This window comes from Boleophthalmus pectinirostris, unplaced genomic scaffold (assembly GCF_026225935.1).
Source record: "Boleophthalmus pectinirostris isolate CB_2022bp ecotype Guang Dong unplaced genomic scaffold, ASM2622593v1 HiC_scaffold_19, whole genome shotgun sequence".
Taxonomy (NCBI): Eukaryota; Metazoa; Chordata; class Actinopteri; order Gobiiformes; family Gobiidae; genus Boleophthalmus; species Boleophthalmus pectinirostris.
In genome coordinates, this window is record NW_026571140.1 from 37,626,194 (window position 1) to 37,642,780 (window position 16,587).

At 39.0% G+C, this 16,587-nt stretch overlaps 1 protein-coding gene across 1 annotated transcript in view; it reads left to right on the top strand.

The window, feature by feature from the left end:
• Positions 1 to 15,718, top strand: part of hsd11b2 (hydroxysteroid (11-beta) dehydrogenase 2) — a 74,966-nt gene extending 59,248 nt beyond the window's left edge. Inside the window, exons 4-5 of the mRNA XM_020934502.2 lie at positions 4,264 to 4,401; positions 12,443 to 15,718. Coding sequence (XP_020790161.1) covers positions 4,264 to 4,401; positions 12,443 to 12,846 — 542 coding nt within the window. The 3' untranslated portion in view covers positions 12,847 to 15,718. The remainder of the gene's footprint in view (positions 1 to 4,263; positions 4,402 to 12,442) is intronic.
• Positions 15,719 to 16,587: the final 869 nt, after the last annotated feature.

A 16,587-nucleotide genomic window follows, 5' to 3' on the forward strand; every position in this document is an offset into this window, starting at 1 on the left:
TAAGACAACATTTTTCAATTTAAAACTAAATATTATAGTTTGGAGGGTATTTGCTGAGCGCTCGGTGGAGAAATTCGTAGATGAGGGTAGATCAGATACACAATGTGACTGCCTATTCACGTGATAAATAGCGAAAGCATTTAAGCAAATAACAGAGACTAAATATTATAGCTTCTGAATGGAAAAATCCTCAAAATGTTGCTTAACTGAAGCCGAAACCCATGGACTGGCTTGAAGGACTGGAAATAATGTGTGGATAAATATTGTGGATTAATGAATCTTACTAATGTACAAAAGTGTGTGTCCAAGATATTGACTAAACAAACTATTCTGAATGATAAATGATGAAAGTTCACCTAAAATAACCCAAGCCTGAGTTTGTATAGAAACGTCCAGTTAAGACACGCCCCCCGCTCACTGGACATTGGACTGTTTTACACTGAGATAAGCTGAACCTGACACGCATGTTTGTTTTGGTCCTGGGACAGTTAGGTATTTACAAAGCATATTTTGTATTTAGGACAAGTTAACATTAAGGTACTCCTCTGTTTTTAAGTCTTGTACCGTGAAAAACAGAACTAGAGTTAAATGGTTTGCGGTGATCCAAAGTTATGAGAGCAAACTAGAGTCGAAGGGGAGGGCAAAGTGGTCTGTTGCGTTTAGAGACACAGAATTGGACCCTCTTCCAATTAATTTATATTAGCGGGGGGCCAGTGTGAGGATTCTTACCCGGGGCCCCCAGATTTCTGTTGACAGGCCTGATTCACCACGAAGACTTTACTTTTTAAGAGGTTTACAACAACTTGGATGCTAATGGGCACTTCCTCAGCACTGTGGACAATAAGTAATAACTTGCTCCTATATGTGGAAACAATGTCAAGTAAGGGACATAAAAAAAGGTCGCTCCAGCCAAAAAATGCCTAATGAAGAAGAACAAAATATATATAAGTCGCACTTTTTCTGGGAAATTAGTTTTATAAAATCAGAGACCAAGAAACAACATTTCAATTTAAAAGTCAAGTTCTAGTAATAACGATAGAAGAGAGAACAACAGACTGTTAATGTCACATATGAACAGTTCTTCAGATAAACTATAACATAAACAACAGAGCAGAACAAGTTTAACAAACTCTCCATTTCACTCCTAAATCACTAAATCCATTCTATTCTTCATCCTGGGTGTCACTTCTGAGCAACTCCTCAACCTCCGGAGGTAAACAGAGCACCGCTTCCTCTTCTGTGTAGCTGTCGTCAGACTCAGCATCAGTTCCAGTTAGAATTCTTCCGGCCTTTCTGAATCCCGACAGGATGGTTTCAGTGTCACTGAAGTCCAGACTTTCTTTCTGCTGCTCGATTATCGTTTTTGGCTGGATATTTCACTACTTGCAGCTTGTAATCTGCAAAATATAATTTTCATTTTTGGGGGCATTTGTATTCAGTCTTCTCAGTCGTCTTCATAAGTTTGTTTAATTGGTACAGAAGTAATGATGTGATCGATTGACATACAGACAGGCCAGAGGCTTTTTCTGCAGGAGACATGCGCAGTAGAGCCAAGTGACAGTGGTACAGGAGGAACAGGAGCAGCAGATACTGACACACAAGACTAGACCTCTCGCAGCTTCAGTGTGAACATTTTAATATATGAATCGCACCAGAGTATAAGTCATAAGAAACACCCAAACCATGAAAAAAGTGCAACTTATAGCCTGAAAAATACAGTACACAAACGTGTGTGAATGAAACAAAACACAAGGCCAGGTTTGTTTTTGATGAGATAACAACATTATAACACGGCTTAAAGCTCACAGGAGTCAAGTTCATATAATATAGGACTTTTAAATATTATTATCAAATCTGTGGGAGGCGACCCCGCTCATAGTCAGAATGTGTGGTTTTCTAGACATTTCTGAGCTATAAAACCACCTGTAATTGAATAAATGTAAAGTAGATCTACATGCCAGGCAGAGCAATGACATATCCATGGAAATAAGAAGAGAAAAGTTACACCATGCACCTGTAACATGCACTGCCTCACTCAAATAAAAACACTATTGAATTAAATTTGATCGCTCTCGACCACCGTACCCTGGTTTAAACCATTTTATAGCCTCACACATGTTATAGCCCTGTTTGACTGTGGAGCAGAGCCTGACTTGGCGCAGGTTTCCTCTGATAATTCCCTCTTATATCGCGTTACTTCCAGCTGGCACGGCGTTCCTCTGTCAGGACGGGCCTCAGAGCGGAGCCAGAACACGCTGTAATGTCGTAAATCCTGTCTAACTTCTCGGAAAGCAAAGTTGCATTTCGGTTATCAATTAACTTTTCACAGGACATGTCCAGTATACAGTACCGCAGGATTAGGAATTAACACATTTAACTACTTTTTAACATTTTTTTTACTGTCCCATGGTCTGGAGTTAAAAATTAGCTCGAGATGTAACAGTTAAATGTCATCTATTTGATTTTTCCAGGTATTTGAGCACCATTTGTATTGACCCGGTACAGATATGTTGTATAAGCAGGTCTAGAGGTCAGTGTAAGTCTGCTGTGCGTGTATGATAATCAGGAAGTGTCTTAGCATGCTAGTTGTTAGCATGATCGTGATGGCAAAACTCTTAATTATGATAATCAGGAAGTGTTTTAGCATGCTAGTTGTTAACATTATCCTGATGGCAAATCTCTGGCCTTTGAAAGTTGTGAAAAGCACTTTAAGCTTTTAAACGTTCCGGATTCGACCCCTGAGTTGCCTTTCAGTGTGGAGTTTGCATGTTCTCCCCGTGTCTAGGTGGGTTTCCTCCAGGCACTGCGGTTTTCCCCATCAACCCATAAAACATGCACCAAAGGTTAACTCCTCCAGCTCAACTCCTGACCAAGCCTAGCAACAAGATCATGGAGATGAGTTTGCCTACTGCTCTTGAAGGACGAATTTCCCTACAGGGATAATAAAAATTACTACAAAATAAATACATAAATATATAAATATATACATAAATTATTAAATAAGATAAGATAGTCCTTTATTGTCTCCCATGGGAGAAATTCATCTTGGGACAGGGGGTAACATGCTTTATCAAAAAGCAGGACAACACAACACATAGCACCACATAAACAAACACCATAGAACAAAATAAATACAAGACCAAGTATGACCACGAGTGATGCACCAACAGGACCTTTAAATTATTCTTAACAGGCAAGCCCTTTGTATTCTTGTATTCTATTAATAATTGCACATTCCCTAAGCCTGTGTCCAGTAAATAAATACATTTAATTGTGGCAAATCATTAAAGATGCTACAAGGCAAGTGAGGAAATAACTTTGGATCACTGCAAACCTTTTAAAATTTACTTTTTAAGACAGTAAAACACCAGATACTGCACTGGTAATGGAGTTGGACCAATGAAACTGCACTGTGTAACTTTTATGGCGGGGAGTCCATCGCATGTTTTTCTCCATGTCTCCATGTTGTTGCTTTCTCAGGGATAATCCACAGTATTTATCTGTGGACATTTCAATTGTGTTTTTATTGCAAAGTAATAATTATTATTCTAAAAATAACTCATTGAATAGTATGCATTCTTGAGAACGATTTTTGACTTGTAACTCACCTGCTTGTCTCCATGCTGTGGTACATTACTTGCACATTTAAATAATGATGAAAACTCATTGGCAAGTAACTTTATGTATAATCAAATTGCCTTTCATTGAGGACAGATCTTTTTGATGTTGTGTCACAGGGCAAGACACTTCACCAGCTTAATGGTGACTCTTTGATAAAAGCTCACAGTAATAAATTTTGTGTAATATAGTACCTATAAACAAGGACAAACTGACCAATGAGGAGATGAAGATTTTAAAGTGCATGTGACATCTTAAACTGCTCATTCAAAATTGTACTGAGTTTCAAAATTGGATAAAGTTCCTGTTCATGGTCGTTACACTCAACATTTTAAGGACTTTTCCCATTCAATTCCATCTGTACTTGTTGTGTAAATCGATAATCACTTTGGCAATGGTCCTAATATTTAATCTTTCTGAAACACATTGTGATTTTATTTTGGTTTCAGTTGCTTTAGACACTGATTTACATGAATTCCTCTCCCAGTGCGAGTATCCGAGGAGTGAAGAGACAGTACAGTGAAATGTTGATTGATAGCACCCAAAGCGCTTTACAGTTCATTATTCAGTCACTCCACACTCAGTGACCTCACACAGTTGTACAGTGCTGCTCCATGAGTCTGATGTGTGTTTCTCTTTCTCCAGGTGACCTCCCCTTCCCCTGTCTGTCGGCCTACGGCTCGTCCAAAGCCGCTCTGAACCTCTTCATGAACACTCTGAGACACGAGCTGGCGCAGTGGGGGGTCCACGTGTCCACCGTGTTACCGGCAGCTTTCAAGACAGGTACAGACACCGCACCGACCGCACACGCTTAAAGGTTTACTTATCAAAAGTATTTCAAAAAGCTGTTGTATACCTTTATATACAACTGGAGTGGCAGTAGCTCAGTTGGTAGAGCATTCGCCCACTGATCTGAGGTTGGCGTTTCGATTCCAGCTCTCGACATAAACTTCACAGGTTGAGTGGTCAGATCCACTGACCCACAGGTTGGCTGGTGTGATTCCAGCTCCCACAGATGAATGCTGTTGTTGTGTCCTTGGGCAAGACACTTAACCCACCTTGCCCACAGTGTCTGCGTACACTGGTGTGTGAATGGGTGAGTGGTTCCTTGTTGTAAAGCGCTTTGAGTGCCTTGAAGGTGGAAAAGCGCTATAGAAAAATGTGACCATTTGTAGATTGAGCAATTACATTTATATTTATACATGGTATCACTTAAGCATGGGTAAAAGTACTGCTTTATGGCTCTGTCACACCTGGACGATTTAGTCAGCGTATGCCGATGTACCAGAATTTCCCTAAAACGCTCACATACTATCAATGTTTTTTTTTGTTTTTTTTTTGGGGGGGGGCGTATACATAGCGTACTCGTAACAAGTTGGATGTATACATAATGTATTAATAACTTATATTGAACATTTGATAACTTATACCAAATAATGCTTAGCGTGTTGCCAGCGTCAACAACTGAGGCCCAACGACAATCTAACTATCGCCGACGATCACGTGTCATCACCTATAAAAAAGTGGCCCTCGACTATTTATAACTGCACGAGACATCACAGTAGCAACATTAATCAGCGTGATGGCTCTATTGGCATGCAACTGGTACAGTGACAACTCGATGAGATCATGCCGATGTTGGAGGACAGCTCACATGTATTCTCGTCTCAGCCTTACCGGATCCTCCATCTCTCCGATACCGATGCCAATACGCCATTATACGGTAGCTATAAGTTAGAAACACATTCAGTAAGTTCTGTGGTCGTCGGAACATGCCAAATACGTCACAAATAGGTTCAAAAGCACGTTACTCTTAAGTTATAGGTACACTAGACATTATGTCAACATATTTGGACTTACCAGTAACTTACAATTTACATGTGTGAACGTGTGTCAACGATCACATAACAAGGTGTGATAGCCCTTTTAGATTTTTTAGATCTGTACTTTAACAATGAATACTTTTTTCTTTTTTTTTTTTATTAAGTATTTTTTGTTTCCTGCATTTGTACTTGTATTTATATTGGCATGCTTCTATCTTTATCTCAAGTATCTCTTATCAAGTTAATGTGTTTTGGCTGTTTACCAATGAACCGTTGAGTAACTAGTTGAAATCTTACAACTGTCACTGTGTCCTTAGGGAAGACACTACCTTTCCCGTGGGATAATAATCTACACAAAGCAAAATAATCTCCAGGAGACACTGGTTGCACTAGAAAAGTTACACAGTGAAGCTTTAAATCAGGGATCATCAAACTTTTTTTGTCTGGGGGCCACATTATCGCTCTTGACTGTGATGTTTGCCAGGGTCGGGTCGGCCGTCTAACAGAATTGTACGACGCTGACAACGCAGATTATATTCATTGAAAACCGCCTCATTTTCTTTACATATGAGGCTACGTTTATATGATGACGGTCTGAACAGAAGAGGGAAAGTGGCGTCGCGTCTTCACTTTTTATTCCACGTTTAGACGAGTGTTTTCGGGAGGAAATCTGCGTGCATACGGTGACGCAAAAGTGTGTGGAATTCGATGGTATGCATGACGTCTGGCTCGACTGGGACGAACTAGTGCATCCAGAATTTGACATCATGATTGCAGATCCTTCTCTGTTCACTAATAGTATCTCTGCAGATTCTTTACATTTGTTGGGATGCCTCCTGCAAGTTTATTAGAGCTGAAGGTCCGATGCGTGGAAATGACGCGACATGTTTGTTTCTGTGTACTGTATGTATGTGACGTAAACGCGTACACGACGTGAGCAGATCTGACCAGAGTTTTGCGAGTTGGGCAGTGTAGACAGAAACACTACGGCAGAGTATATTCAACTTTTCCACTCTGGAGGGTGGTTTCAGATTTTTGCGTTTTTAAGCCCCAAAAATGCCGTCACCGTCTAAACGAAAGGCACTTTTGATAAAATATTTTGTCATTTTTACCCGTAAAAGTTCCCATGTAAACAGGGCCTTAGACAAACTGCACGGTCTTCACATTGAACAAAAAAAATAATTTGAAACCTCTACACTCTCTGTTAAGTTTTTGTACTTTAACACAAGACATTTTGCTGTCCTTAACTGCACTACAGAACTCTGCGCGTGCGTCGACTGTCACTGTTCGATGTCGAGCTTGTCAAGTAATGAAAATTCGGTGACAAAAGTAACTACGCCATATAATAATTGAAATATAAATACTTCATATAAATATAATTTTTTTATTGAAAAAATCAACAAAAAGATGCAGACCTGTTATTATTTGCCAAAAAGTAATAAAAACAAAACAAAAAGGTCATGACAAATTTTGAGGATTGCGTCATTGGGTGGGGGGCAGAGGGACTGGGGGGCCGGTCAGAGTTAGTGGTCTAGCTCTGGTTCTGGTTCTGGTCCAGATATGTCCCCGCTCGTTCCTCCCTGTGAGACTAACGCTGACATAATGGAGTCCATGTGGAGCGGGACATCTGCTCCTCTCGTCCTCTCCCTCCTCTCACAAAGTGCTGAGTAAGTCCTGCAGGATACAGATGTGCAACAGCAGCACAGTGACCTCTATTAGCAGGCTCGAGGACCACCGCATTGTAAAGCCATTTGTGCACATGAAGGGGGTATGACGGCAAGAATGTAGGGTTTAAAGGGCCGATGTTATGCAATTTTATGAGCTACTATGTTATTATGTTGTTTCCTCATCACAAACAGACCTGGAGTTGTGTTTTGTTTCATTCAGACATGGTACAATAACCAAAATACCGTGATATCGTATCGTCAAAAGCCTCACAATAATATTCAAATTACAAGTCTCTTTGCTTAAATGAATAATTGTGGTAATTCTAATGTCTTTATTTATGATTTTAATGTCTTTCTTATTCTGTAAAGCACTTTGAATTACCTCCTCCTTACCTTGCCATTTTGCAGAAATAGAAAAACACTTACAGAACTACATAGACCATGATCCTTTGCTGTTGTCAGTGCAGACTATGTGAAGAAATAACTGTTATGAAACACTTTTAAATCTTAATTCTTCGTATTGTAACAGTACTAAACGCTTTTAAAAGGAAAAAAATTGCATACTTGTAAGCCTCAACAAAATATCGCAATAAATTTCGAACCGTGAGTTGCATATCGTGAAAATATTGTATCGAGGGAAGTTCTTCTTTCAAACTGTTCTTCTGTCCCACCTTGTGATGTCATATGGTAATACAGGAAGTGCTCCCCTGTGTTTTTAAACTCCATACACCTTCACTAGAATCATGTGGGTAATTTCAAACCTAGAATTGCCGATCTTTGAACCTACATCTGTTGTTTGGTCTTGTTGAAACTGCTTCACTCTAGCCTGATTCATCGGCCGATTTCACATCGTGGAAACTGTCTGACCTCGTAGTATTAGGATTCGTTCGCTCGACGGTAGGCGGGTACTTTTTTATTTAACCAATCGCTGCTATTTGGTCGTGACTTATGTAATGCGCCAAATCCCGTAAGAAGAAGGGTAATAACGTCTTTCCCCTTGGTAAAATTCACCAAACATCCTCAATCTCGTTGCCAACTGTTTTCATCTACATCCAATCTTGGCTAGCTTCATTCCTCAGAACAAATTATAAACTTAAATTAAATAAACTTATTCTTATTATTGATTTATTTTATTATTTTTTCATGGTTGTATTCTAGTGCAGATCAGCTCAATTACGGCTAAAATATCTGTCAACTTAATCCTACGATTTGATGACATCACAAGGTGGAACAGAGCATTTTGATCTTTGGAGATGTAGACAGACTAATAAATCCTAAAAATCCAGGATTGCTCAAAGATGTGCGAATGAAACAAACCACAACTCCATGTATGTCTTTGATTAAATAATAATGTTCCAACACGACTAAAAGCTCACATGAGTCAATTTCGCGTAATATAGGACCTTTAAACCAGAAGAAACTGACCAATGAGGAAATGAAGATTTTAAAGTGCGTGTGACGCTCAAACTGCTCACTCAAAATTATACTCAGTTTAAAAATTTGATAAAGTTCCTGTGGGAAGATGATGTGACAGAAGCAGAGGTGCCATAACTGTTACCTAACAAATATAAGCCAAGGCATGTCTACATTGCACAATCGTTTGGAATAAACTGACATAAAAATCTATCAGACGCTCCTAGAAAATAATATTAAGGTCAACTGCCTGTAACACTACACAATATTACTGAAGTAGGACTATTACAGAGAATTACAATTTTAATATTACGGTAAGACAAAACATAAAATGATCTACAGCAGCAATTCATATGGATTAGAAACTGCTTTTTAATATCCATGTATCATTCGTTCATTTGTTTTTTAAAATAAAATCAAAAATAAGAAAACAACAAAACAAAATTTTCTTCATTATTTGTCTCCAAAATCAAAATGAAAAAACTAATAACGATTTGTTTTTTCAGTTTTCAATTACAGGTTAAAATGAATAATGGAAAAAACGGATAACGTCCGTTTCCAGTTTCCGTGACTTAAACTGCAATGGACTTTTGCACCGCATACGGAAACACGACTAAAACGGTCTCGGTCATGGTCTCGGTCCCGGTCTCAGTCCTGGTCTGGTCCCTGTCTCAGTTAAGGTCTGGTCTCAGTCCCGGTTTGATCTCGGTCTCAGTCCTCGTCTGGTCCCAGTCTCAGTCTCGGTCCAGTCCAGGTCTCAGTTTGACAGTCTACGCGGGCGCACCTCCGGGCTCATCCCAACACTCAGTCTTGGTTCAGTCCTGGTTCAGTCTGCAAAAGTCCAGAATTGCAGTTTAAGTCACAGAAACGGGAAACGGCCGTTATCCGTTTTTTCCATTATTCATTTAAACACAAAAACGAAAACTGAAAAAACTAATTGTGTTTTCATTTTGGTTTTGGAGACAAATAATGAAGAAAATTGTTTTAGAGAATAATTTTTTCAGTTTTTTTTTTATTTTTGGGTTAGGGTTAGCCCTTTCAGCCCTGGTGATTGTCCATTTCTACTGAACTAAAGGTAAAAAGGAGCTGTTACCTTGAAAACCATCACTTCATGACATCACAAGGTGGAAAGGAGCATTTTGAGCTTTGGAGGTCGTAGACAGACTAACAATAAAGAGTTACTCAACAAAACACAACTCCATGTTTTTGATGAGATAACATTATAAGATGACTTAAAGGTCACAAGAGTCAATTTTGTGTAATATTGAACCTTTAAATCAGATGCCCTTTCTATCATATTAGAAGCACTGGTTTGCTGGCCCCTTATGTATCTCGAGTGTTTTGAATATATCTTCGATCTGTAGCAACAAATAAAAAATTGTTGCCACCACAAACAATGAATATTTTATGACCTGGTTTGACTTGTGATAGAGGTGAGCAAATACGCCAAAGCCTTAAAACACTTAAGCTCTGAGCGGGAAGGGACTACAAATTAATGAATGACTACAACTCTCTGGCATTTTTACTAACTTAAAAGATTAAAAGTGATAAGATTTTCTCCAAGTAACAGTGCTCAACTTTTGGCACATGATAAAGGTGCGTTGTGTAATTTTTCTGGCGGAGGATATGTCGGATATTTATCATCTGGAATTTTTCACAATGTGGCATTAAGAGTTTCTGTCTTCATGGAGACCAAACCAGACGAAGTTACAGGTCAGATCTGTGGAGAATGTCTGTTTTCTCAGTATTTTTGAGCTATAAAACCACCTGTAATTGAAAAAATATATGGTAGAGCTGTTTAATGTCACACTGTGGAACATTTCAGGCAGAGCAACGACAGAGCCCCAACCAAAAAAGTTACATAGTGCAGCTTTAACACGAAAATCTCTTTATTTTTTTTTGATAACGCTTTGCCCAATTTGGTCCCAACATTTCGGACGTCAGCCAAAAGGACATTCAACCCGCGAGTAGCCCAGAGATTAGGGTTTAAATCCTGTCTGGGAAAACCTGCTCTTCTCGGATTAAAATGTAAAAAGGTGGGATCAAGTGTGCTGGAGCAGACCTTCCATGCCCTATTAGTCAACACCCACCTACACAGGACCGGGAGACACAAGGTCAAGGTTTCAAGGTTTACAATACGGAGCCTGGATTCAGAATATTGTTTACCAAATTATCCAAAGGGCCCATATTATGCTATTTTTCTGATCTATGTTATATTGTTTCATCATCAAAAACAGACCTGGTGTTGTGTTTTTGTGGAAACTAATAATAAAGGGTGACTCGAAGCATGCGTGAAAGAAACAAAAACACAAGTCCAGGTTTGTTTTTGAGGAGGTAAAAGCATTAGAACATGATTTAAAGCTCACAAGAGTCAATTTTTCATAATATAAGATCTTTATCTGTCATAAATTCTGTCTTAAAGTAAAACTAAAAGCTAAATCATCTTTTTTTTGACTCTGTATATGGTGTTTCAGTTATAATATTGTCTACCATTCCTAGTCCTATTTGGTAATTTTAGAGCAAACTAGATAAATTTGCAGGTTTTCTGGTCAAAAATATTCAAAAACTGCAATTTCAAGTACTATGTGACATCACACAGAACTGCCATGATTACAGCCAGGTGTTTCTGATTACAAACATCAAAATACCATAATATCGTATTGTCAAAGGTCTCCGAATAATATCATGGACCATCACAATATATTGAATTACAAGTCTCTTCGTTTAGTGCAGAGTTATGGTGCAGTAATAGCTAAAAAAAGACAGGGAACTACATAGACCATGAGGCTTTGCTCCATTTTGGTGCAGTTTATATGAAGAAATAACTGTTCTAAGCATTTTTAAATCTTAGTTCTTTAGAGTTTAAGAGAAAAAAGTAGCATATTCACAGTTTTGTTAGCCTCCACAAAATCTCGTAAGCCCGTTTTCCGGTGAGAAAGGCGGGCAAATTTAACAACCTCAGTCACGATTGGGTCTTGTGGTTGCTATGATACTCTCCTTCAGATTTCCAAATATGGAGTCTGGCTCCAGATTTGCTTCTGTAATCATGGCATCGGCTTGAGCTTCATTGGAGTGGAGCTGAACTCTTTCTCTTTCTCATATTTGCCACTGTGGTTTTGTCACAGTCGTTTAGTCCACTTCTTTTATTTACCCTGAGTTTAACTCCCACTTGGACCTCGGATTTGACGTCACATTCGAGCTTGAAGTGTATTATTATGTTTTGTGTGTCAGACTACATGGATTATGATTATGACTAATCCCTCATTTTATGGAAATGCTGCCACTTTAATAAATGTATTTATTTATTTATTTTATTTTTTTTAACTTTGTTCCGATTTCTCTTCTGTTACAACCTTAGGGATGTTAAAGCCCGCTAAATCAAGTATTTGTTCAACCACCACAACACCGACTACCACACCCACAGGCAGTGATACAGACGCAGTAAGGTATTGGGGTAATGCAAGTGACTGAAATTGTCAATTAAACCACAAAAGTGTCCAAACACAATGAAAACAGTTCATATTTACACGCCACTGACGGCGTAGCCATAATGGATTCTGACTCGGAATCCTTGCTCGGTCTACTTTTTCCACCACCGAGGTCCGAGTCGCGCCGTGCAAGGAAAAGGGGCATGTCACGTGTGTCGTTAGGCATCTTCCTCGGAAAATCGATTTGGAAGGTTAATCAAATGCAGGGACAGTCTGTGGGTACATCTCTAAACTACAGGAGTGGAGTTTGAAGTGTGGATGCCTGTTAGACCAATCACAATGCTCCTTATACCTCCAGACCCCGCCCCTCCCTCTTCTCTCTCTTCTTTAGTTCACAGGTACTGCCAACTATAGCAGCTCTATCTGAAATGTGATTTTGGGCTGTTGTGGTGTTTAATCCCATTTAAAATTCTTCTTTTCTCTCTTTCCGCAGGTCAGTCGAGTAACCACGCCTACTGGGAACAACAGCACAAGATCCTGCTCCAGTCTCTGCCACCGTCTTTGCTGGAGGAATACGGCGAGGACTACCTGAACGAAACCATGGAGCTGTTCCAGTCTCACGCTCGCACCGCCAACCCCGACCTCAGCCCCGTCGTCAACACCATCGTGGAGGCTCTGCTCGCCCCCCGCCCACACCCGCAATACTACGCCGGACCAGGGGTGGGGCTAATGTACTTTATCCACAGCTACTGCCCCTTCAGCGTCTGCAACAAGTTCCTCCAAAAACTGTTCATGCAGAAGAAGCTGATGCCGCGAGCGCTGAGGAAACAAGCAGAGTTCGATCTCAATATTGATCTTCATAATAACAATAATAATGACGAGAAGTTTGGGAAATGAAAATTGAAATAAAACTCATGGACAATATTTCTACAGTGGTGTGAGGAGAGATGTACTGAAGCTTTGTTTTACTGTTTTGTGGAGGAAATTTGATCAAAATTATGTTTTATTAGTTGCCATGAGATCCAGAATACACATTTCTTCAATACTGTACAAAAATGTGAGTCTGGTCACCGGTGAATTTCCCTGAGTTCAGATGGGCATGATTGACAGGTGGATTAGCCAATCAGGGACACATAGGGTCTGTCCGTATCAAAACAAATATGTCTGCTTAAGGAAGTATCACAAGGGACTAAAAAACGCTGCAAATTTCTGCAAACTCAATAATGAAAGCACTAAAGTCTGTTCATCTGGGTGAGATATGTAGCCAGGCTGGCGTCACCTAGTGCCTCCGCTCAATTTCATTTCTCTCCAGCGACTAGGTCAGGAATCAAAATACACTAGACGGTTCACAAAAACCCTGGAAGTGCAAGTCCGGGCACCACCCAATCAGCGAAGAGCCATACATTTTGTGTTGGCAACGATTCCCGAGATCGAAATGTTTGGTGAATTTTATCAAGGGGAAAGGCGTTATTGTCCCTTTTTCCTATGGGATTTGGGAAAAGCTTAATATACCAGTCAGCCCCATAAACGGCGCATTACATACGTCACGACCAAATAACAGCGATTGGTTAAAAGCGAACGAATCCCAATGTTGCGAGGTCAGACGGTTTCCACAAAGTGAAACTGGCTGATGAATGAGGCTATCAGATGTGTTTTGTTTTGGTACAAAATGGTTGGTCACGAGCTCTTTCATTTCACATTCGTCACTAAGATAAACAGATCTGATTGGACAGTACAGTCCACTTGAGGCGTGTTGAGGGAGTGGGGACCAGACTGATCTCCAGAGATGTCATTCTGGATTTGCATAATTCAAAGTGCGTAATTTATTTTCCTAAATATGGATGGAACATAAATGAAGTTCTCACCACAGTCTGGATAAACAGTCAAACCTGATCCACTTAAAACAAAAATGCCACTTTCCTGTGTGAATCTGACCTGTAATTTAACATGGTGATATCACTTTCTTGTCTCCATGGAGATAAATCATTTTAATAGCACACTGAGGAACATTTCCAGGCAAAGCAATAATATCTCCATGGAGACACGTAGATGGCAGACTCTACAATGAAAAAGGCAGCTTTCAATTCAAGAACAAACCGTGTAAATTCATAGAACAGTAAGACATGACTTCAGGTCTGTTTCTCTTTCTCATATTTGCCACTGTGGACTCTGGACATTTTTGGACCTCTTGTGTACCACTCTCAGAGTTGTCTTTTTGTAAATTATTTTGTACAACAAAACAGTTGAAGGGATCAAAATAATGCAGAACTTTTTTTTTTTTTTTTTTTTTTTTTGCTTTTGGGACATTCACAACAAACTATGAATGAACTGAATTAGAAATGACAATGGACCCTTTTTATCAAACCACTGCAGATATTCTATGTCTTGAATCAATAATGACTGAAAAAAGTGTAATTTCATTATTCATTTACATGTCCTAAGATGTGGATTAAATACAAACTTGCTGCTATTTTGAAGTAAAATCCACAAGAATCTTTTGGACAGGAGCAGCCCATAGTGAAACCTGGTACAGTTCTGTTCATCTGCATTTATTCAACTACGAGCGTTTGATTTCTTACATAAAAACACATGCATTCTTGCTGTGAGCGGACTCGCCTCTCCACAGATCTGACCTGTACCTTGGTCTACTTGTCTCCATTTTAAATATATAGTCTGTCATTAATTTAACAATCACACTTGTTTTCTTTTAAAGGTGCAATATGTAACTTTTCTGGTGGAGGGTCTCGGTGGAGATGTTAATGTTTTGCCCTGAATGTTCCACAGTATGGCATTAATCTCATCTTTCACATCTTTCAGGAGAAGGTCATGCTACCAGAGAAGTTACAAGGAAGGAATGAGTATTTTTCTAGACATGTTTGAGCAATAAAAAAGATTGTAAAGATGTTAATGGAAGACAGATAAGTTTAATGCCATACTGTGGAACAATCCAAGCATAGCAACAACATCTCCAAGGAGACAAGACACCGGAAAAGTCGCACAGTGCACCTTTAAAATGGCTTCTAACCTCCTCCCGTTTGTTTCTCTTGTAAAATGTAACGATACTGTTAATCCTCCACTTAGGTACTCCTGAAGCAAGAAGCACATGTTATATTGTGATTACCCTCAATAGACATTTTAACCTGTTTTTTTTTTTATATTATAATGACAAAAAACACAAAGTTAAAGTTTTTATATCTGTTGAAGCACAACTTTTTTGCATTTTCACATAAAGATACGTTAAAAGGTTCTATATTACGCTTTTTTCTGATCTCTGTTATAATGCTTCCTCGCCAAAACCTTACTTGGAGTTGTGTTTATTTAATACCAGAAGAGCTCCACTGTGTTTTTAAACTCTATACACCTTCACTATACAGATGTAAAAGGAACAAAACACAACTCCAGTGTTTTTGATGAGATAACTGCATTATAACAGGGCTAAAAGTAATATTTTGCATAATATAAGACCTTTAACAGCATTTGTACAGCACATAGCTTAGTTTTCTCAATATAACATTTTCAGTTCCAATCGTGTAACCCTGGTATATTCCACTTTTATGTATTTATTGTGATGTAAATTTACGACTCACACAATAATACATTTTTATATTATTTTTGCACATGTATTGTGAGTTTCTGTCTGCTAAAAACACCTCCAACGACGGCTAAGTTCACTGATTATGTTTTTTTGTTTTTGAATCCAACTATTTATAATGTATTTTGTGTATCCACATAAACTGTGAATTTTTGTAAAAAAATAAATAAAATTATGAAAAACAATGATAAAAACACTGAGTTGTTCACTTTCTGATGGAGATGGGCTTTCCAGACACTTTGACTCTGGGTGTGATGCTAACTGGAGGCACTGTTCTGTCTGAAGCTCTGTTACTCACGTTAGACTTTAATTTGAGCTTTGTTTAAACACAATATGACCATAAAGAAAGTACAATAGGTGTCATAACTCCACAGAAAGGTTAGAACCAGACAGCTGTCTGGTCAGAGGGCAAAAGCTTTCCAACTGCTCCACTCAACCCACACATTCATCAGCAAAATGCATATAGTGTCTTGCACAATGACACAACAACAGTATGAAGTGGTTTGAGCTGGATTTGAACCAGTAACCTTCGGGTTGAAGGGAGAACGTTCAAGCCACTAGCCCTTGGCTGCCTGTAAGATATTTTCCATCTAAACTATGTTATTATTTTACTTTATTTTATTTTATTTCCATGTTGTAGTAGGTAAGTGGCCAAATTATGGTACGACTATATTAGGAACATAAATGAAGATTGAGAAAAACCTGCATCTGGCCCATAGACTGTATATATAACATAGAGCTATAATAAAATCTGGAAGATGAATCCAAGATGGATATTGTTTTCAATGGCCTGTGCTCATTGGCGCATGGGTCCAATTTTTTTATTTTTACTTCTGCATTTACGTCCTCAATAGGGGTTAGTGCCTCCCACACATGTGACGTCTGTAATGTGCATGGTGTGGAGCATCAGAGCGAGAGCAGCTAGAGAGAACTCTTACAAAACTAAGTTTTTGGTGCTTTGAGGATTTTAAAACATTTTGTGAAAATACAAAAGAATCCCTACAAAATCTGACCTTTGTGAGAGTTGTTGATGCCCTGTCAGCCAA